The 22,516-nt window shown below is 46.3% G+C and overlaps 1 protein-coding gene across 2 annotated transcripts in view; it reads right to left on the reverse strand.

The window, feature by feature from the left end:
- IFNGR2 (interferon gamma receptor 2) overlaps window positions 1–17,545 on the reverse strand; it is a 31,490-nt gene extending 13,945 nt beyond the window's left edge. The window contains exons 1-2 of one of the 2 annotated variants that reach the window (XM_029214598.1): window positions 17,297–17,545; window positions 5,592–5,724 (exon numbers count right to left, since the gene is read on the reverse strand). In XM_029214598.1, coding sequence (XP_029070431.1) covers window positions 5,592–5,724; window positions 17,297–17,372 — 209 coding nt within the window. In that variant the 5' untranslated portion in view covers window positions 17,373–17,545. Of the gene's footprint in view, window positions 1–5,591; window positions 5,725–16,748; window positions 17,084–17,296 lie in introns of those variants that run through there. The other variant, XM_029214599.1, reaches the window with a different exon arrangement.
- Between the last annotated feature and the right edge of the window lie 4,971 nt (window positions 17,546–22,516).

Consider the following 22,516-nt stretch of genomic DNA (forward strand, 5'->3'; position numbering starts at 1 on the left):
ATTGCGGTGGCTTCTCTTGTTGCGGAGCAAGGGCTCTAGGCACGCGGGCTTCAGTAGTTGTAGTACACAGGCTCAGTAGTTGTGGCTTGCAGGCTCTAGAGCGCAGGCTCAGTAGTTGTGGCGCACAGGCTTAGTTGCTCCGCGGCATGTGGGATCTTCCTGGACCAGGGCTCGAACCCGTGTTCCCTGCATTGGCAGGCGGATTCTTAACCACAGCACCACCAGGGAAGCCCATGCCTTTTTTATTGTAGCCATCCAAGTGGCTGTATTTTCCCTAGTCACTAATGATGTTGAGTATCTTTTCACGTGCTTATCGGCTATTTGCATATCTTCTTTGGAGAACTGTCTACTCAAATCCTTTGTATTTTAATTGGGTTATTTGCCTTTTAATTTTGAGTTGTAAGAGTTCTTTATACATTCTGGATACAAGTCCCTTATCAGATATACGATTTGCAAACATTTTCTGCCGTTTTGTTCTACAGTTGATTTTAATGCTTCAAACTCAGCCTCTGTAGCCTATGATTTAGGAACGATACTGTGTTCATACAAACCATACCCATACTTCCTGCTGGTGTAGAGTTTGTTTTTACCCCATAGCTGCCCATTTAAAGAGAGTCTTGGCCACATGAAAACTTTGCCAAATGTTAAGGCCATGCATCCTTGTAAGTGAGAATGCATTCCCCAGAGTCCCAATGCCACCTGCCCACGTGGGATTCTACTCGCTGACTCTGAGCTCTGTCCTTAGGTGACTGACTTGAGAAAAGGCAGGGAGGTAGCTCTAGAAGCCTCAGTAGTGCGGCAGCAGGCACTGTCCCCTCTAGGGACAGGCTGTGCCCTGGACAGCAACTCTGGCCTGGAAAGCAAGGCCAGGGGAGACAGGAGAAATGAGGCTGGGGGGTCACGGCCACCAGCTCTCACACAACACATGTGCTTCTAAGTGTACCTCTGACCCTGCCTGGAGGCTTATCTTCTGCTAATGTGGCGGATGACCAGATGAAAGCCACATCAAGATGTGTGGCCAGGGATTCCACAGAAGATGCCCACCATACTCACATACCACCACGCCCTGGGGTCACAGGCCCTAATGGGGAAAGGGACCACAAACCACAGGCACCCCCTCTCAGTCTGGGGGTGGTGTGCTTCACAAGGGGGTAAGTGATTTTTTTTTTAAGTTATACAGATACTTAAAAGTACTATAACCTTCTCCCTGCCAATCCCAGCTGTTGAACTGGGGCAAAAGGCCCTCTCCCTGATTTGCCAGGGAACTGACCACCCATGTTCCATCTCCTCCCCTCACCTCCAAGCTTGCCCCTTTCGGATTTATCCCAGGGATGCAAGGGTTTTTCAATATGCGCAAGTCAATCAGTGTGATCCACCATATCAACAAATTGAACAATAAAAACCACATGATCATTTCAATAGATGTAGAAAAAGCTTTTGAGAAAATTCAACACCCATTTATGATAAAAACTCTCCAGAAAGTGGGCATAGAGGGAACCTACCTCAACATAATAAAGGCCATATATGACAAACCTACAGCTAACATCAGACTCAAGGGTGAAAAGCTGAAAGCATTTCCTCTAAGGTCAGGAACAAGGCAAGGAGGTCCACTCTCGCCACTTTTATTCAACATAGTTTTGGAAGTCCTAGCCAATCAGAGAAGAAAAAGAAATAAAAGGAATCCAAATTCGAAAAGAAGTTAAACTGTCACTGTTTGCAGATGACATGACACTATACATAGAAAATCCTAAAGACGCTACCAGAAAACTACTAGAGCTCATCATTGAATTTGGTAAAGTTGCAGGTTAAAAAATCAATACACAGAAATCCGTTAAATTTCAGAACTACTTTTTAAAAGTGTTTCTCAAAAAAGGTGTTTAAAAGGGCACAAGCCATCCAAATTTAAATGAGAGATGACACATGAAGGTCAGCAGTTTGTGGGGGTGGGGGGAAGTGGAGTTCTGGAAGGTGGCCTCCCCATCTAATTGCAAAGGGTAAAAATAAGGTGCTGTGGGCCCCATTTAAATGGATAATGAAATGGACACAGCCTCACGAGCATGGCACTGCCCCATGTCTGGTCTGGACTCCCACCCTCTTGCCCAGGCTTATGTTGAATCAGCCAGTCTGAGCCTTACCCAGCAAGTAGTCCTGGCTCCTGGCAATGTACTCATGTGGATGGCCTCTGTCCCTTTTACCTAATTTTGAAAGCAACCTCATCATGAGAGGGAGAACAGCATAATGATTAAACACATGGACTCTGGGGCCAGATTACCTGGGTTCAAATCCCAGTTACTTCACTTCTCTGTTCCTCAGTCTTCTTATCTATAAGATGGGATGAACTATAGCATCTGACTCTCAGGGTTGTCCTGACAGTTCAAACAGTGGACACCAGGAAAGTGCCTGGATCAGGGCCTGGTGCCTAGTAACCACCATCTAAATGTCTGTTAAACACCTGGGCAACCAATGATTTCACTGTCCAGCCTCTGTTACATCACTTCCAAAAATGATGAAGTTTTTTCCCTTTGAACCCAGCAAGTCATCGTCCAGAAATGTAAGAAAACAATCCGACACAGTTTATGTTTGAGGACATTACTTATAACAGTCACAAACTGTCAACTCTTATACCACTCGTGAGTGAGGAAAAGTTTAAAAAATCCTGAGTGATACATCATATAACAGAACATAGAATAAAAATGTTCACACAGAAATAACTGTATGAAAAAAGTGGCTACATGCTTAACTACATTAAGTTAAAAGGAAAGAAAAAAAGGAAACAGAACACAGAAGCATAACCCCAGTTTTGTTTCAGTCTTACACACATGCTGGCACATTTGCAAACAACTGCATGTATTTAGAAAAAAATGTCTAGAGAGAAATACACTAAAATGAGAATAGTGATTTTTCTTGGACAGCAGGTTGTTTTAATTTTATTCTTTTTACTTTTCTGGATTTTCCACATTTTCTATAAAGAAAATGTATTGCTATTAAAATTATAAAACAATGACATTTAAAAAATGCATTGGGAAGACTGGGCAAGTGGGGTGTGACCTAGAAAGGGCCCTGCTGTCTGCCTGTTTTTATTTTCAAGAAAAAACAGAAATTCGGTTCTTTTTTTTTTTTAAGTGAAATCTCCAGATGTTTAAATGTTGGCACTAATTGGAAAAAAAAAATTAAACACTGTGACCAAACACAGACTTTAGGCCACATGACCTGCAACTTCTGGTTTAAACTTAAAATTTGCCCACAAAGTGCTCTATGTAATTTTGGCTTTGCTACTGTGACTGTCAAAAAACAGAGGCACGTTTATTTATAATTATAGTGATGTTTTACTGGAGAGAAACAGAATGGAAACTTTTAAGTCCCAGGAGCCTCAAAATTAAATTATTTAATGTAACTAAAATGTCCTAAACATGTGAAAGTACCTAGAAACAAACCAACAAAAAAAGCAAAGGCCCTCTTCCATGATCAAATCTGTAATTGGAAAAGAAAACAAAATTAGCTTCTGTTTGAGTTTTCAGTGACCCCCTCAGCTTTTACAAATAGGGACATTCACATTCAACACATCACATCCCAAACCAACCTCTAACCTGGTAAAATATCCACAAAATGCTTTCCGAATAGAAAACACAGTGAAACAGGTTGGTCTGTGATGTGAAACTGTCAAAGGCTTTAACAAATACTTCTAATATTTAGAGGTGCTCTGTCAACCCACAAATGTACTTCCCCAGTCAAGGCTAAGGAATGCTAGTCAACAGATCAGCTGTAACTTCCCCTTACTGAAATCTTCTTGTGTGGCTCTAGGATACCATATTTACTCAATGCCGAGCAGGACCAGCTTCACGGGCATGTGACCTGCGCAGTGGCACAAAGCTGTACTCCTAGGAGGGCACCTGGTTTGAAGCTCTGCTTTACCATCCTGAAATTCTCAATAGTTTTTGCACAAGGGGCCCTACGTTTTCATTTTGCACCAGGCCCCGCAAATTATGTAGCCGGTCCTCATGGACTGGTCCTTTTATTACAGATGATCATGTTTGTAATTTATAATTACTTAAGAAATAGATAAATGCGATCCAGAGATAGTACTCAAATCCCAGTTCAGAATTTATTTTTGTTAAGCAAGTATTGTTACAATGGACAGTTCACGATGAAAACGAAGTCATCTGGAAACTACTCCTCTAACAAATTAACCATCTGTAATTTTTCTACATTGCCTGCCTGCTCTTGACCACAGACTCATTCCATGTCACATACAGTTGCACCTGCTGTCAAGTGACACATAACTACCCTTTTTACTGGTCACCTAAGGGTTCATCCATAAGTTAAAACTTGACACAGTTTGCCACCTTCCTGCTAATGGACATGAATAGACACTTCAATGTATCAGTATATCTTCATGAATGTAAGTTTGTTTTTTTTTCCTGATGGGGGCGACGTCGTATTGTCTGCCTAGGATAAAAGTAACATGGACATCCCTACGACTGTAAGTGAAGAGTAGAATTATTTTCTAAGGGGGCTGTGCTCATAATTGATCCTGATCCAGCACTGTATCCACCAGCCATATTCTCAAAAGCACTGAGCATTCCTTTTTTTTTTTTTTTGCGGTATGCGGGCCTCTCACCGTTGTGGCCTCTCCCGTTGTGGAGCACAGGCTCCGGACTCGCAGACTCAGCGGCCATGGCTCACGGGCCCAGCCGCTCCGCGGCATGTGGGATCTTCCTGGACCGGGGCACGAACCCGTGTCCCCTGCATCGGCAGGCGGACTCTCAAGCACTGCGCCACCAGGGAAGCCCCTAGCATTCCTATTTTTTAAAATTTTGCTTATTTAGTAATCTAAAAGTGACTTAGCCGATAATTTTTTTTTTTTGTGCACCGTGTGGCATGCAGGATCTTTGTTCCCCGACCAGGGATTGAACTCACGCCCTGTGTATTGGAAGAGTGGAGTCCTAACCACTGGACTGCAAGGGAATTCCCACAATGATTTTAACTTAGTCTCCACTTAATTCATTTAACAAGGTAAACAAGGACTTGGATTTTGCCTTTCTTCTTCCCCTATGTGTCTATACTGCAAATCAAGTGACGGCAAACTGTAAAAAAGCTTGAAAAGTAGGTGAGAGACAGAATGAGGGGCCGGAAAAAAATGCAAAATGGAACACCAGCTTAGAAACTGAGAATTAATAGTTCATTAGATGAATAACTTCCTTATTAGACCAAATTTGGCCCACAAGCCTAAATAAACCAGATTTTGACACTTGAAAGAGATGAAGACCAAAAGATGCCTCTTGCCCTTTCAAGACAGGAAGCCTTTTTATGCATCTTCTCTTGAAACTGAGGAATCCGCTTTCACCAAACTAAGCAGTCATGTGGTTAGACCGCTGAGTTCTCTGATGGCCAGGGTCCTTTCAGCCTTCAGATGCATGGGGTGTTGTGAAATCTCTGTCCTTGGAGATGTAAAAAGTACAAGAGAATTATCTGCTTCCCATGGATTTGCTTACAATCCTGCCAAGAGGCAAGAACAGGCAGCTGGCCTCAGGTTCCGTAACAACCTCCCAACCCCAGCTCCCAGTAAGAATGCCAACAGAAATGTCACTTACTATTTATACTGCACCTGGTAGACCACCAGCCTTGTGTCATTGTTCAGGGACACGGGCTCCCAGCTCAGAGCCTGCTGGGCGTTGTACAGGTGAACCTTCAGGTTTCGAGGAGCAGGCAGCTGGAAGGGGGTGTCTTGACAGGGACAGAGAATAAGAGAAGGGGGGAGAGGAGGGAGAGAAAGGGAGGGTCAAGAGGAGAAAAATCGATTACAAAAATATTCCAATGCACTCTACCAGACCATTCCTACGCCTTGGTTTTTTTTGTTTTTAACTAATTGCTATTGGAGTATAGTTGCTTTACAATGCTGTGTTAGTTTCTACTGAACAGCAAAATGAATCAGCCATACATATACATATATCCCCTCTTTTGGATTTCCTTCCCATTACGCCTCGGTTTTTGGTATTACCCTTTCTCCCCTACTCCTTTAGCCTTTGACTAAAGACGGCACCACTGACACAGACCGTGGGAAAAAGGGGGGCTTGGGGATGCCTTTCCACTTGCAGGTTCCAGTCCTTATGAATGGGTCCTGGGTATGGGGTCTGGCTGAACCAGAATGCCTGTTTTACGTTTAGTAAGTGTGGGTAACTTAACAGCCCGGGCTTCCGTTTCTTCGTCAGGAGTAAGGAATAAGTAACAGTAGACTGCAGAAGGCCGTGGAGAAAATTAACTTGATGACCACTTGACATGCATTAGACCCAGACTTGTACCAAAGGAGTGTTTGGTAAACGTCCACAAACATGGGTGCGCACACACACACACACAGACACACACACACACACACAGAAACATAGCCCAAACCAGGCGTGCAAAGCCCACAGACACCTGGGAGGGTGAGGACTTGTCTTCTGGGCTTCATCAGAGTCACTGTGTTTCTCAAAGACCCCCCCAGCATCACAAGCACTGAAGTTAAAATGCAGATTCCCAGGCTCCACCCCAGACCAGGAATTCTGCATTTTCAACAAGCTTCCCAGCTGATTCTCATGCACACTGAAGTTTGAGAACTACAAACGATAGAATAACACATTCCCCAGGGAACTGCCACCAAGCTCTGAATCCCCCTTTTCGGGGTGACCTGGGAGACACAACTCCAACCAGGTGCTTTACAGGATTGGGCTAGAGGCTGCCCTCACGGGAGCCTTTGCTCTAGTAAGAAAACAGACCGTAATGATAGACTTTCTCTGAGATTTAAAGATTAATGGGGACTGCCCTGGTGGCGCAGTGGTAAAGTATCCGCCTGCCAACGCAGGGGACGTGGGTTCGATCCCTGGTCCGGGAGGATCCCATATGCCACAGAGCAGCTAAGCCTGTACGCCACAACTACTGAAGCCCGTGAGCTGTAGGGCCCGTGTGCTGCAACTACTGAAGCCTGCATGCCTAGAGCCCATGCTCCGCAACAAGAGAAGCCACCGCAATGAGAAGCCTGTGCAACAAAGAGTAGCCCCCGCTCGCTGCAACTAGAGAAAGCCCACGCACAGCAACAAAGACCTGACGCAGCAGACAAAAAAAAAAAACCAAAAATAAAACATTAATGAGAAACACCCAGAGGTGGAAAGTAAAGTTTGAAAAACATGCCGTTCCAGAATTCAAAGCAGGAAACTCAAACCACACAATTTCAGTAAATGCATCCAATCTTAAAGAAGGATGCCCGGATCAGCTGATAGCCTGGCCCACTGCTCTCTTCTGAAAGGTACATTACCTAGAGTCTGTGGCCACTTGTTTACTTACAGAATGTCCACTGTCTTCACAGCTATGACCTTGGGCTGACCTCCATTCTAGATCTTAATTCAAGCAGCTCACCAGCACTGCTGCCAACTCATACCAGGCCTCATGGAAGCTGGGCCAAAGGCGCAGCATGGCGGGAGGCTGGTCTCCTGGTCAGGCCCATCCCACTCACTGTGGCTGCTATAGCCCAGTGGATGCCAAAGCTGAGCTGAGAAATGAAGTTCTCCTTCCAGGGAGGGATGTGCAGGGTCTCAGGGTGAGTGCTTGGTTGGGGCTGGGCACTCATCAGAGCATCCCGGAGACCTTCTACTGTCTATATTAGTTTCCTAGTTTTAAAAAATTAATTAATTAATTAATTTTTGGCTGTATTGGATTTTCATTGCATGCGGGCTTTCTCTAGTTGTGGCGAGCTGGGGCTACTCTTTGTTGTGGTGCGTGGGCTTCTCATTGCGGTGGCTTCTCTTGTTGCAGAGCACGGGCTCTACGTGTGCGGGCTTCAGTAGTTGTGGCTCGCGGGGTCTAGAGTGCAGGCTTGGTAGTTGTGGCACAAGGGCTTAGTTGCTCCGCGGCATGTGGGATCTTCCCGGTCCAGGGCTCGAACCCGTGTCCCCTGCACTGGCAGGTGGATTCTTAACCACTGCACCACAGGGAAGTCCCCAGTTTCCTATTGATGTTGAAAGAAATGACCCCAAATGTAGTGTCTTAAAACAACCCAGATTTATGCTCTTACAGCTCTGGAGGTCATAAGTTTGCAGTAGGTCTCACTGGGCCCATGTCAAGGTGTCAGCAGGGCTCTGTTGCTTCTGGAAGCTTGCCTTTTTCCTTGCCTAGAAGCTGCTCACATTCTTTGGCTCATGGCCTCTGCCTCCGGCAACGCTGGGCTGAGTCCTTCTTGTGCTGCCGTCTCTTTGGTTCTGACTCTCTTGCCTCCCTCTCCCATCTTCCAAGGACCCTTGTGATTGCACTGGGCCCACAGGGCCCGACAATCCAGGATAATCTCCCCAGCTCAGGACCCCTAATTTAATCACGTCTGCCAAATCCCTTTTGCCATGTAAGATAACGTGGTCACAGGTTCCGGGGATGAGGATGTGGACACCTTTGGGGACCCTTATTCGGCCTGCCCCAGGGCTCCTCCCCATCTCCCCATCTCTGGGGAGGGGCCAGAGGCGTTGCCCCTCCCTCCGCCCTTCTCCTGGCACCCTCTCCCCCCGTCTAAGCATTCAGCTGAGAAAGGGAGCGACAGGGGACCAGCGAAGTCTTCCACCTCAACTGGCACGTGGACCAGAAAAAAGCCTTCTGGAAAAGCTGGGGTCTCCAGATGAGTCTTCCACTTTCTTCAACTTTCATTTTACTGAGGTGTGGAGAGAGGACCTGCAGTTTTGCTCTCGTATTTGAGTTTCTTGGACTCCCCTGTCTCACCACATTCAGAGAAGAAAATGAGTCTTACGGCTGTAGATTTCACAGTGAAGTACCAGAGGCCGCCCACTCATTAACACCAACAGCTTCAACCCCGGCCCTGCACGCCTCTCAGGAGGCCCGTCCCTCAACGGCCTCCCGTGGCCTCCTCCTTGTTCCTGGGAAGCACCGGGAACCCTCCCACCTCGCCTTGCCCTTGCTGCTGCCCTTCTCTGGAGGCTTCTCTCCCCCTGTGCCAGGCTCTCTCCCCGGCTCCCTTCATGTCTCTGCTCAGATGCCACCTTATCAGAGCAGCTTCCTGCCTACGAAGCCCAGGGCAGGGGACTCCCGATCCCTGCTTTCCTTTTCTCCTAGCTTTCCCACCACCTGCGTCCTTTGTTTACACCCCGGTGGTGAGAGGCATGGATTCCAGAACTTGACTGCCTGGGTTCAAAGTCACGTGCTCTTTGCGGGACCTTGAGCAAGCTGTTTCCCTCTCTGTGCCTGGTTGCCTCCCCTGCGAAATGGAAAGAAAACAGTGCAGACTTCAAATGAGTGGGTTAATTTCACATGCGGTGCTGAGAACAGTGCGAGCACCACGTGATCGTTTCCTCTCCTCCTTGCTAGCAGCTCACTGACAGTCTCCCGCAACGCTAGAGCAGCGAGCTCCAGGAGGGCTGGGTGTTGCCACACTTGGGGGCTGTTTCATCCCCAGTGTCTGGAGGACCAGGCACGCAGGATCTGGGGAGCGAGTGGCTTGTAGCCCAGCGGCCTGAGTTGCTTCAGGGATTATGTAGCCAGTTTCTGTGTCCTCAGTGTTGCATTTGTCCACCCGAAACCCACGCTAATCTCAGTCTTTCTCTTCCTTGCTTTATGTGTAAGTCCTGCCTTTTCTCTGGTCTCAGTGGCTGAGGCAGGGAGTGGGTACAACTCTGGACCATGGACTTATCTGGATGGCTCTAAAGGGTCAATATATTTAGGGCCATAGCACCTTCTGTCAACAGTGTTGACAAAGGCTCTGTGGGAAGGGAAGAGAATTTCTGGACAAAGGGCTTTGGCTGGAATCCTGATCCTGCCACCTAGAGCCATGGGATCCTACCACGACCCCACCTGAGCCTCAGTTTTCCCATGAATAATGAAATGATACCATCTCTCCCAGAGATGGAGTGAGGGGCAAATGCAGGACCACGAATGAAAGGCAAACCAGACACTGCTGCCTAAGTGTGATTTTTAAGACGTGCCCATTTCAGGGTGATCTGATGGATGGCTGCTTCTGCAGGTGGCGAGCCGCAACCCGATACCCAGACCCTGCCTTCAGTGATCACCAACAGGGGGCCCAGCCCCATGCTGATCACTGTATTCAATGGTCTGACCCTGCTGTAGGCAGAACAGGGGCCCCTCCCAAAGATGTCTGTGTCCTAATGTATTCACAGGACACAGATATCTTTGGGAGGGGATGAAACTTAGGGTTCTGAGGAAGACACGGGGCGTGCACAGCCGTGTGGCTGACAGGGTCTTGGTGCTTGGCCAGGTGTCAGGCCTGAGCCTCTGAGGTGGGAGAGCCAAGCTCAGGACACTGGTTCACCAGAGACCTCCCAGCTCCACATAATATCAAACAGCGAAAGCTCTCCCAGAGATCTCCATCTCAACGCTAAGACCCAGCTCCACTCAACGACCAGCAAGCTACAGTGCTGGACACCCCATGCCAAACAACTAGCAAGACAGGAACACAACCCCACCCATTAGCAGACAGGCTGCCTAAAATCATAATAGGATCACAGGCACCCCAAAACACACCACCAGACGCGGTCCTGCCCACCAGAAAGACAAGATCCAGCCACATCCAACAAAACATAGGTCCCACTCGCCTCCACCAGGAAGCCTACACAACCCACTGAACCAACCTTAGCCACTGGAGACAGACACCAAAAACAACAGGAACTACGAACCTGCAGCCTGCGAAAAGGAGACCCCAAACACAGTAAGTTAGGCAAAATGACAAGACAGAGAAATACACAGCAGATGAAGAAGCAAGGGAAAAACCCACCAGACCTAACAAATGAAGAGGAAATAGGCTGTCTACCTGAAAAAGAATTCACAGTAATGATATTAAAGATGATCCAAAATCTTGGAAATAGAATGGAGAAAATACAAAAACCGTTTAACAAGGACCTAGAAGAACTAAAGAGCAAACAAACAATGATGAACAACACAATCAATGAAATTAAAAATTCTCTAGAAGGAATTAATAGCAAAATAACTGAGGCAGAAGAACGGATAAGTGACCTGGAAGATAAAATACTGGAAATGACTACCACAGGGCAGAATAAAGAAAAAAGAATGAAAAGAGTTGAGGACAATCTCAGAGACCACTGGGACAACATTAAACGCACCAACATTCGAATTACAGGGGTCCCAGAAGAAGAAGAGAAAAAAAAAGGGACTGAGAAAATATTTGAAGAGATTATAGTTGAAAACTTCCTAAGATGGGTAAGGAAATAGTCAATAAAGTCCAGGAAATGCAGAGTCCCATACAGGATAAATCCAAGGAGAAACACACCAAGACACATATTAATACAATTATCAAAAATTAAATTCAAAGAAAAAAGATTAAAAGCAGCAAGGGAAAAGCAACAATTAACATACAAGGGAATCCCCATAAGGTTAACAGCTGATCTTTCAGCAAAAACTCTGCAAGCCAGAAGGGAGTGACAGGACATATTTAAAATGATGAAAGGCAAAAACCTACAACCAAGATTACTCTACACAGCAAGGATCTCATTCAGATTCAATAGAGAAATTAAAATCTTTACAGACAAGTAAAAGCGAAGAGAATTCAGCACCACCAAACCAGCTCTACAACAAATGCTAAAGAAACTTCTCTAGGCAGGAAACATAAGAGAAGGAAAAGACTACAATAACAAGCCCAAAAGAATTAAGAAAATGGTAATAGGAACATTCATATCAATAACTACCTTAAATGTAAATGGATTAAATGCTCCCACCAAAAGACATAGACTGGCTGAATGGATACAGAAACAAGACCCATACATATGCTGTCTACAAGAGACCCACTTCAGACCTAAGGACACATACAGACTGAAAGTGAGGGGATGGAAAAAGATATTCCATGCAAATGGAAATCAAAAGAAAGCTGGAGTAGCAATACTCATACCAGACAAAATAGACTTTAAAATAAAGACTAATACAAGAGACAAAGAAGGACACTACATAATGATCAAGGGATCAATCCAAGAGGAAAATATAACAATTGTCAATATTTATGCACCCAACATAGGAGCACCATAATACATAAGGCAAATGCTAACAGCCATAAAAGGGGAAATTGACAGTAACACAATCATAGTAGAGGACTTCAACACCCCACTTTCACCAATGGACAGATCATCCAAAATGAAAATAAATAAGGAAACACGAGCTTTAAATGATACATTAAACAACATGGACTTAATTGATATTCATAGGACATTCTATCCAAAAACAGCAGATTACACTTTCTTCTCAAGTGCTCATGGAACATTCTCCAGGATAGATCATATCTTGGGTCACAAATCAAGCCTTGGAAAATTTAAGGAAACTGAAATTGTATCAAGTATCTTTTCTGACCACAACACTATGAGACTAGATATCAATTACAGGAAAAAGTCTGTAAAAAAACCAAACACATGGAGACTAAACAGTACACTACTAAATAAACAAGAGACCACTGAAGAAATCAAAAAATACCTAGAAACAAATGACAATGAAAACATGATGACCCAAAACCTATGAGATGCAGCAAAAGCAGTTCTAAGAGGGAAGTGTATAGCAATACAATCCTACCTCAAGAAACAAGAAACATCTCAATTAAACAATGTAAACTTACACCTAAAGCAATTAAAGAAAGAACAAAAAAACCCCCAAAGTTAGCAGAAGGAAAGAAATCATAAAGATCAGATCAGAAAGAAGTGAAAATGAAATGAAGGAAATGATAGCAAAGATCAATAAAACTAAAAGCTGGTTCTTTGAGAAGATAAACGAAATTGATAAACCATTAGCCAGACTCATCAAGAAAAAAAGGAAGAAGACTCAAATCAATAGAATTAGAAATGAAAAAGGGGAAGTAACAACTGACACTGCAAAAATACAAACGATCATAAGAGCTTACTACAAACAACTATATGCCAATAAAATGGACAACCTGGAAGAAATGGACAACCTGAACCAGGAAGAAATAGAAAATATAAACAGACCAATCACAAGCACTGAAATTGAAACTGTGATTAAAAATCTTCCAACAAACAAAAGCCCAGGACCAGATGGCTTCACAAGCAAATTCTATCAAACATTTAGAGAAGAACTAACACCTATCCTTCTCAAACTCTTCCAAAATACAGCAGAGGGAGGAAATACTCCCAAACTTATTCTACAAGGTCACCATCACCCTGATATCCAAACCAGACAAAGATGCCACAAAAAAAGAAAACTACAGGCCAATATCACTGATGAACATAGATGCAAAAGTCCTCAACAAAATACTAGCAAACAGTATCCAACAGCACATTTAAAGGATCATACACCATGATCAAGTGGGGTTTATCCCAGGAATGCAAGGATTTTTCAATATATGCAAATCAATCAATGTGATAAACCATATTAACAAATTGAAGGAGAAAAACCATATGATCATGTCAATAGATGCAGAAAAAGCTTCTGACAAAATTTAACACCCATTTATGATAAAAACCCTCCAGAAAGTAGGCACAGAGGGAACTTACCTCAACATAATAAAGGCCATATATGACAAACCCACAGTCAACATTGCTCTCAATGGTGAAAAACTGAAACCATTTCCACTAAGATCAGGAACAAGACAAGGCTGCCCACTCTCACCACTATTATTCAACATATTCGAAGTAAAACTGTCACTGTTTGCAGATGACATGATACTATATATAGAGAATCCTAAAGATGATACCAGAAAACTACTAGAGCTAATTAATGAATCTGGTAAAGTAGAAGGATACAAAATTAATGCACAGAAATCTCTTGCATTCCTATACACTAATGATGAAAAATCTGAAAGAGAAATTAAGGAAACACTCCCATTTACCATTGCAACAAAAAGAATAAAATACCTAGGAATAAACCTACCTAAGGAGACAAAAGACCTGTATGCAGAAAACTATAAGACACTGGTGAAAGAAATTAAAGGTGATACAAACAGATGGAGAGATATACCATGTTCTTGGATTGGAAGAATCAACATTGTGAAGATGACTATACTACCCAAAGCAATCTACAAATTCAATGCAATCTCTATTAAACTACCACTGGCATTTTTCACAGAACTAGAACAAAAACTTTCACAATTTGTATGGAAACACAAAAGACCCCGAGTAGCCAAAGCAATCCTGAGAAAGAAAAACGGACCTGGAGGAATCAGGCTCCCTGACTTCAGACTATACTACAAAGCTACAGTAATCAAGACGATAAGGTACTGGCACAGAAACAGAAATATAGATCAATGGAACAGGAGATAAAGCCCAGAGATAAAGCCATGCACATATGGTCACCTTATCTTTGAGAAAGGAGGCAAGAATATACAATGGAGACAGTCTCTTCAATAAATGGGTCTGGGATAACTGGACAGCTTCATGTAAAAGAATGAAATTAGAACACTCCCTAATGCCATACACAAGAATAAACTCCAAATGGATTAAAGACCTAAATGTAAGGCCAGACACTATAAAACTCTTAGAGGAAAACATAGGCAGAACACTCTATTACATAAATCACAGCAAGATCCTTTTTGACCTGCCTCCTAGAGAAATGGAAATAAAAACAAAAATAAACAAATGGGACCTAATGAAACTTCAAAGCTTTTGCACAGCAAAGGAAACCATAATCAAGACCAAAAGACAACCCTCAGAATGGGAGAAAATATTTGCAAATGAAGCAACTGACAAAGGATTAATCTCCAAAATTTACAAGCAGCTCATGCAGCTCAATAATAAAAAAACAAAAAACCCAATCCAAAAATGGGCAGAAGACCTAAATAGACATTTCTCCAAAGAAGATATACAGAATGCCAACAAACACATGAAAGAATGCTCAACATCATTAATCATTAGAGAAATGCAAATCAAAACTACAATGAGATATCATCTCACACCAGTCAGAATGGCCATCATCAAAAAATCTAGAAACAATAAATGCTGGAGAGGGTGTGGAGAAAAGGGAACACTCTTGCACTGCTGGTGGGAATGTGAATTGGTTCAGCCACTATGGAGAACAGTATGGAGGTTCCTTAAAAAACTACAAATAGAATTATCATATGACCCAGCAATCCCACTACTGGGCATATAACCCTGAGAAAACCAAAATTCAAAAAGAGTCATGTACCAAAATGTTCATTGCAGCTCTATTTACAATAGCCCGGAGATGGAAACAACCTAAGCGCCCATCATCGGATGAATGGATAAAGAAGATGTGGCACATATATACAATGGAATATTACTCAGCCTTAAAAAGAAATGAAATTGAGCTATTTGTAATGAGATGGATAGACCTAGAGTCTGTCATACAGAGTGAAGTAAGTCAGAAAGAAAAAGACAAATACCGTATGCTAACACATATATATGGAATTTAAGGGGAAAAAAATGTCATGAAGAACCTAGGGGTAAGACAGGAATAAAGACGCAGACCTACTGGAGAACGGACTTGAGGATATGGGGAGGGGGAAGGGTGAGCTTTGACAGGGCGAGAGAGAGTCATGGACATATACACATTAACAAACGTAGATAGCTAGGGGGAAGCAGCCGCAAGGCACAGGGATATTAGCTCGGTGCTTTGTGACAGCCTGGAGGGGTGGGATAGGGAGAGTGGGAGGGAGGGAGACGCAAGAGGGAAGACATATGGGAACATATGTATATGTATAACTGATTCACTTTGTTATAAAGCAGAAACTAACACACCATTGTAAAGCAATTATACCCCAATAAAGATGTTTAAAAAAATATATCCCGGTTAGTTTTCAATTGTTTATTATGCAAAATTTCAAATAGTCACAAAAAACAGATTAGTATAATGTGGTGCTGCTTTGCAAAGGATCTGTGGTGAAGGACCAGTTTATTTCCAATGCATCACAGAGACCCAAACTTTTGCAGAATACAATCAAAGATAATCACTAGAAAGATGGACCTAGGACCACCTTGGGCAATTACTAACATTTTACGAGTGCCCAAATCTCATGTGAAGGAAGCAGGGAAGGGGCAGACATAGGTTGTTCAAGGCTTGAAGCTGGGGAGGAGCGGAGTCGAGATTCAAACCCATCTGTCCGACTCCCAGGGGAAACAGCCATTTAACCAGGCGAACACATCCTCATATGCAAGGCTCCCCTCAGCCAGGATCTACGGCATTTAAGGGCTTTAGCAAGGGATGCTGATAAAAGAAACAAACGCAAACAACACCTTGAGAATTCAAGTGGGAGGAAACTTCTAAATTCTTGAAACTTCTTAACTGTTACCCAATCTATGATACCGGCTTTTCTACAGGAAAGAACCCAGCGAAACACAAACACGTGGACATGCACAGAATGTTCTCACACATCCACCTTTGTCATTGTTTTCTCTTTCTTTCTCCCTCTTTTTTTGTAGTTTTTCTCTTTCGCTCATAAGTATGGTCAGTTTGTGTCAGAGGTAAGCAGATGGCCGATCTCAGGTAAAAGGCCGTCCAGATGGGAACGGAGCTGGGATTAACAGTCTGGTTCAGCTGACCGACCTCCTTACCCGCAACGCGACATTTCTGGGTCCTGCCCTGAGCGCAGCCCCGCCCCGCCCCGCCCCCTTCCCCCCATCTATCCGTTCCCCATCGGGGTTTCACACCGATATCAAACACACCCGGCCACAGTAAGGCTGAGTTACAGTCACAACCTCCAAGACGGAGGTCCCTGCCGGTGGCTGGCCTCCACGGCACGCAGCTGCCAGGAAGGCAGGCTTGGGACCTGCTTCCTGCTCAGGCCACTGGGGAGGACGTGCCAGACGGGGCTACGTTCAGGCGGCCCAGGAGAAGACTCTGTGGCCCGCAGAGGCGGCCTTTCCTCGAGCCCTGGATTCGGTTTTTCCTTTGTTCATTTTGAGACATTCGGAGTCGGGCCGCGCTGGTGTTTGGGCGGCGGCGCGGGGGTGGGAGAGAAGGAGCTAGAGTGTGTCCAGATTCAGGCAGGGGCAGCTTGAGCCCCTCCTTCCTGCCAGCGATGTCCAGGGCGCCGGGAGAGGCGAACGGCGTCCAGCGGCTCCTCCCGCTGCGCCAGCTCCACGCCCCGAGACTGCCCGGAATTCTCCCCTACCACCCCACACCCACTTCGGGCTCCCCGCGGACCCCGCCCGATCGGGGCAGCCCTGTAGCCCCTCAACCGATCCAGGTTCCCTGCGGACCCCAGCCGCTAGGGACACCCCCGTTTACCCCCAACCTATCGGGGTTCCCGTGGGCACCCCACCTACTCCGGGCTCCCCGCTGACACCCACCCGTGCGACAACGGTTCCGGCCGGCCTCTGGGTGGGTGGGGGGCCCAGGCCCCGCTTACCTTCCGGGGGTGTCGCTGCGCCGCAGCTACTGAGCAGTAACAGCAGCGGCAGCAGTAACAGAAGCGGCGGCCGCATGGCCCGGGGCTCTGGGCGCTGCGGCCTCAGCGGCGCTCTGGGCGCGACCCGGCCCCGGCGCGGGGTCGCCAAGCCGCTTACGTCGCCGCCTAGGTGGCCATGGCGAGCGCAGGGCTCTGGGGCCTGCCTCTTCCAGAGCGGCGGCGGCGGCGGCGGCGGCGGCGGCGCGTCCCGGGCGGCAGGAGAGCCCGGCTCGGCCGCCGCGCCCAGGCCAGCCCCTCCCGGCGCCCGCGCCCCGCCCAGCGAGGCCGCCAAGTTCCTGCGCCCCGCCCGCCGCGGGGATTTTCCCGGCGCCCCCCATTCGCGCCGGCGCTCCCGGGAACCGCGGCCCGGGGCCTCCCGGCCCCCCCACCCCACCCCGTCTACCCGCGGCCGAGGCGCCCAGCGCGGCCCGATCCCGGCCTCTGCGGCCGCCCGAGCTGGGGTCTCCCGAAGCGAGGCCTGGGCCTGGCACAGAGGACAGGGGCGGGGGGGGGGCGGTGAGAGGGAACCCTGCCTGACGCCACCTTCGGGGGCCTTGCGACCCTTCTGGAAAGACCCCCTCGAAACCCAAGGCCCTGGGTGGGCCTCGCGCGGAGCCCTCCATCCTCACCCCACCCCGTCTTCTCCCACTGCTCCCTGATTCCAGGGGTTGCACAGTTGGAGCATTCCTCCCTTGAGCTGAAACTTTTGCTTGCTTATTAGTCTCTAAAGTAACTACTCAGCTTTGAACCCTTTTTTGAAAATAGGTTTTAAGGGTATAGTGGATGGAAAGAGCCTGCGAGAAGGAAGGAGTGGGGCTTTGGGGCGCCCAGTATCGCGGAGGGGGAGAGAAATGTCCCACATTTCAAAATGGCCTGTGGGTTTGGCCCAGTTTCAGGCTGTGAAGGAGTGTATGAGGAAGTAACCGCAGGCGCTGGGGCTGCGGGTGTGTGTGTGGGAGGCCTGCCCTCAGGCCGAGTCTGCGCTGTTTCCAGTTTGATGCCAGCAAGGATTTGAGTCTCTGCTGTTCTCCCAGGATGAGCCATAAAGCAAATTCAGCAGGGAAGGAAGGGGGGCAAAAAAGGGAGGGAGTTGTGGGGATGGGACGGGGCGGGGAGACCAAGAGTGAAGGAAGAGGGTCGTCGGTCCCGCTGGGGGGCCCTGCTGGGCTAGTTGGCCACGTAGTGTTTGGCAACATCCAGCTTTACTTTTGGACTTTTTGCATTTTATTTCCTTACTGTAGAACTCTTTCGAGTTCTACAACCACTGTTGCCCACACATGTGATGAAATATCTAGCATTATTTGAATGGTACTTTGAGTGAGTTTTTCAAGACAAAGCCATGTTCATATGTTGTGAAAAAAAGCAGTCCTTGCAAAAATGACGTATTGAGAAAGACTGGAGGAAATATGCCTTAACACCGATGTGAAATAGGGTGTGGGATTATGAATGGTAACAGGTTTTTTTTGTTTGTTTGTTTAATGCTTTTCTCTTTTTCCCCCAATGGGCATATTTTACTTTTATAATCAGGAAAAAAAAAAAGTCAAGTTAAAGAAAAGGACACAAGTTCATGTGTCTCAGCCCAGGCCAGGGAGGGCTTATGATCTCCCTTGATGTAGAATTCTCAGGGGCAGCGGCAATGAAGCCTGTGGTCCTCGAGGGGTACCTGAAAACCCCCGGAGTATTTCTCCTCAGCTGGAGAATCTCCTTCCAGAGCTCTTCTCTGCTAAAACGTAGGGGGTTTACATTTTCCTTACAGTTCCTGGCAGAGTACTAAAAGGAGCCTTCCCAGTTTGCCACTTGGGTGGGCATCCTGCGGTCACCTCAGGCAGAGTATTCCCAAAGCAAGTAACTGTCCCCTGATTCCAGGGCAGCTCTCCATAGAAAGGCCACTTCTCTCCGTGGTTGGCCTTTCCTTTTCCTCTTCCTCCTGGCTGAGAGACTGTGAAGTCGTGGATAGATGACTCTGATTTCTACGGAATCCTCAGTCTGAAGAGAACAGGAAGACAGTCTCACTGGCATTTTTGGTGAAGGATGTCTAGCACCCACTGCCCTTTGTCTGGTTCCATCTATCCCCCTCAGAGCCCCATGCAGTAGCTCCGTTTATTGCAAATAATCTTTGTAAGTGGGTTCCCTTCTCTAGCTGCTCCCCTTTGGAGGCAGATTCACTGAGAAACCACTGAAAGCTTACACCTCAGTAAAAGTGTGAAAGGGACCCTCCTTTCCACAACCTCTTCCACGGCCATGGAAGGGGCTCCCCACACTGTGTTCACATGGTCATATGCTTTTGTGAAATCTGCCAAGTAAGAGATTTTAACCACAGTCATTCAGACCTCTGTCTCTTTCCTCTTCGACTTCTCCTTTAACACATTTCTCCTGTAGGGCTGTGTTGGGGTGACTCTGGTGTTTTCGAGAAATGTCTTGACATGATATAGCAACAGCAGACTGTGAAGTTAAAAGACACTTTTCTAAATTGTCAATAAGAAGAAACATTTTGATAAATCATTCTAGAGGAAAGTTTGAATTAACTTTCTATTCTTTCTCTAGAGCATATTTTATGTATTTTTAAATTTATTAATATTATTTTATTTTATTTTATTTTCTTGGCTGTGCTGAGTGGCTTGTAAGACCTTAGTTCCTGGACCAAGGATCAAACCCATGCCCCCTGCAACAGAAGTACAGAGTCCTAACCACTGGGCTGCCAGGGAATTCCCTAGAGCAGATTTGAAAAGGTTGTATGTAGACGCAAAGATTACACAATCAAATATGTAGGTAAAGAATATTAGAGAGGTTTGTCAGTCAGTGAGCTAAGACAAATATTTTATTTTTCTGAGTTTTGCAATGTTAGTGGTATTTGGCAGCTTTTAAAAATTTGTAACTTGTGATTTATTTTCTCATTCTAAATGAATACTTTTATTTTTTTGCGGTACATGGGCCTCTCACTGTTGTGGCCTCTCCCGTTGCGTAGCACAGGCTCTGGACGCGCAGGCTCAGCGGCCATGGCTCACGGGCCCAGCTGCTCCGCGGCATGTGGGATCTTCCCAGACCGGGGCACGAACCTGTGTCTCCTGCATCAGCAGGTGGACTCTCAACCACTGCGCCACCAGGGAAGCCCTAAATGAATACTTTTGTATCTAATTTTATGCTCTTAACTGTGTAGTCTTTTACAAATTTATATAAACATAAGCTTAAGCCTTACAAAGCCTGAATCACCCCATTCCTTTCCGTTAATTTGCTGCCTTCTGACTAGTTGATCTTCATGCAAATAATCTAGAGATGCTCCCCTCCCCTCCTTCAGGAGGGTGGATGAGGGGTGGAGAAAGAAGCCAACATTGGTTGATGGCCAGGGGTACTTCTTCATGTGTTACACCACTCAGCCCTCACACTTAGGGCCCTCATGACTGCTGTTTCACAGATGAGGAGACCCAGGCTCAGAGCATTTAGTAACTCGCCCTGCGGTGGATTTGTAGGGCATCAATTTAGCTAAGTCATAACTGCATTTCCTAGAATTCCCTTCTTGCATAGTTCTGAGTTAGCATGGGCCAAGGGTTTTTTTTTTTTTTTTTACAGGATTTGGAAGGTAGAAGTGAAGGTGCAGGGGCTTCCCTGGTGGCACAGTGGTTAAGAATCCACCTGCCAATGCAGGGGACATGGGTTCGAGCCCTGGTCTGGGAAGATCCCACATGCCGCAGAGCAACTAAGCCCATGTGCCACAACTACTGAGCCTACGTGCCACAACTACTGAAGCCCGTGTGCCTAGAGCCTGTGCTCTGCAACAAGAGAAGCCACTGCAATGAGAAGCCCGCGCACCGCAACGAAGAGTAGCTCTCGGGAGGCTGGGGCAGGGAGTGGGACATTGCTGCAATTCACAACACTGTGGCTTATCTGCTCGCAGCCTGGAGGGCGGGGAAGCAGCCAGGCCTGAGACTCCTCCAGCACCTGCGGGATCCTCTGCTACAGCTTCCCTGTCTCCTGGGCCAGGTGCATGTTTAGCTCCCCGGCAAAGGACACCAGCTTTTCCTGCAGGACACCCTGCTGGAGACTTGGAGATGGTGAGAGACTCATGGTTCCGGCTTGTCCCTGCATCCTCTTCTGCTCGTCCGCCTTCTCCTCCCCACCTCCTGCCCTGAGAACTTCAGGCTCCAGCACCAGCCACAGAAAAAAAGGGTCTCACATAGACTGTGTAGCCAACTCCCATGATTTCTTAGGGTCAAATCCCTATCACACACACACACACACGCACACACACACACACACACACACACATAAATTCCATAGTGGTTCTGCTTCTCTGATCAAAATCTGACTGATCATACCCCAAACTGCACAGCTGATACATGGTGTGGTGAGCTCCTAGCCAGCCCTGTCTAGCGCCAAAGCCCCTTGCAACTCACGCCAAACTTCTTATCTTGACATTTCTGTTTCCCCCTAAAATCAGGCCCGGCTTTGCCCGCCCCATCATACTTTCTGAGGCTCTCCAACAGGACCCTGCTGTTCCATCTGTGAGTCTTTAAGGATTTTTTAAATTGAAGTACAGTTGATTTACAATATTGTGTTAGTTTCAGGTGTACAGCAAAGTGATTCAGATATATATATATATATATATATATATATATAGTGTGTATATATATTCTTTTTTTCTATTCTTTTCCATTATAGGTTATTACAAGATATCGAATATAGTTCTCGGTGCTATACAGTAAATCCTTTCTGTTTATCTGTTGTCTGTAAGGTAGTGCATATCTGTTAATCCCACATTCCTAATTTATCCCCCCACCATCCGTGAGTCTTTGAAGATGTACTTCACGAAAGCCATGAATGTGCTAGTTCTTTTCTGATGCAGTTCACCCCACCCATATACCCCTCTTCCTTCCTTCACCTCTCACCACTCCCCCACTCCCCAAACCCACAATCTCAATTCTAAAACTCCATTTCTTGTCTGAACTTCCACTTCCCGAGAATTGTGTCGCTGTCCCAGATTACCATCTTCTGCTGTTCAACACCATCTCATGTCACCGTTGATCTCTGCTGAGATGGGCGTCCCCAAAGTGTAGGTAGATGAGTGACCCCCATCGATTCAAACAGAGCAGCAAGAGCTCTGAACCCCAAATAGGCCCTGAGCATTGCTAAGTGGGGCCTTGATGGGGTGTTCTAAGAAATTCGAGCAGCAAGGTCGGAGGAACT

The sequence above is a fragment of the Monodon monoceros genome, unplaced genomic scaffold, assembly GCF_005190385.1.
Source record: "Monodon monoceros isolate NGI ecotype Baffin Bay Population unplaced genomic scaffold, NGI_Narwhal_1 Super_Scaffold_11, whole genome shotgun sequence".
Taxonomy (NCBI): domain Eukaryota; kingdom Metazoa; phylum Chordata; class Mammalia; order Artiodactyla; family Monodontidae; genus Monodon; species Monodon monoceros.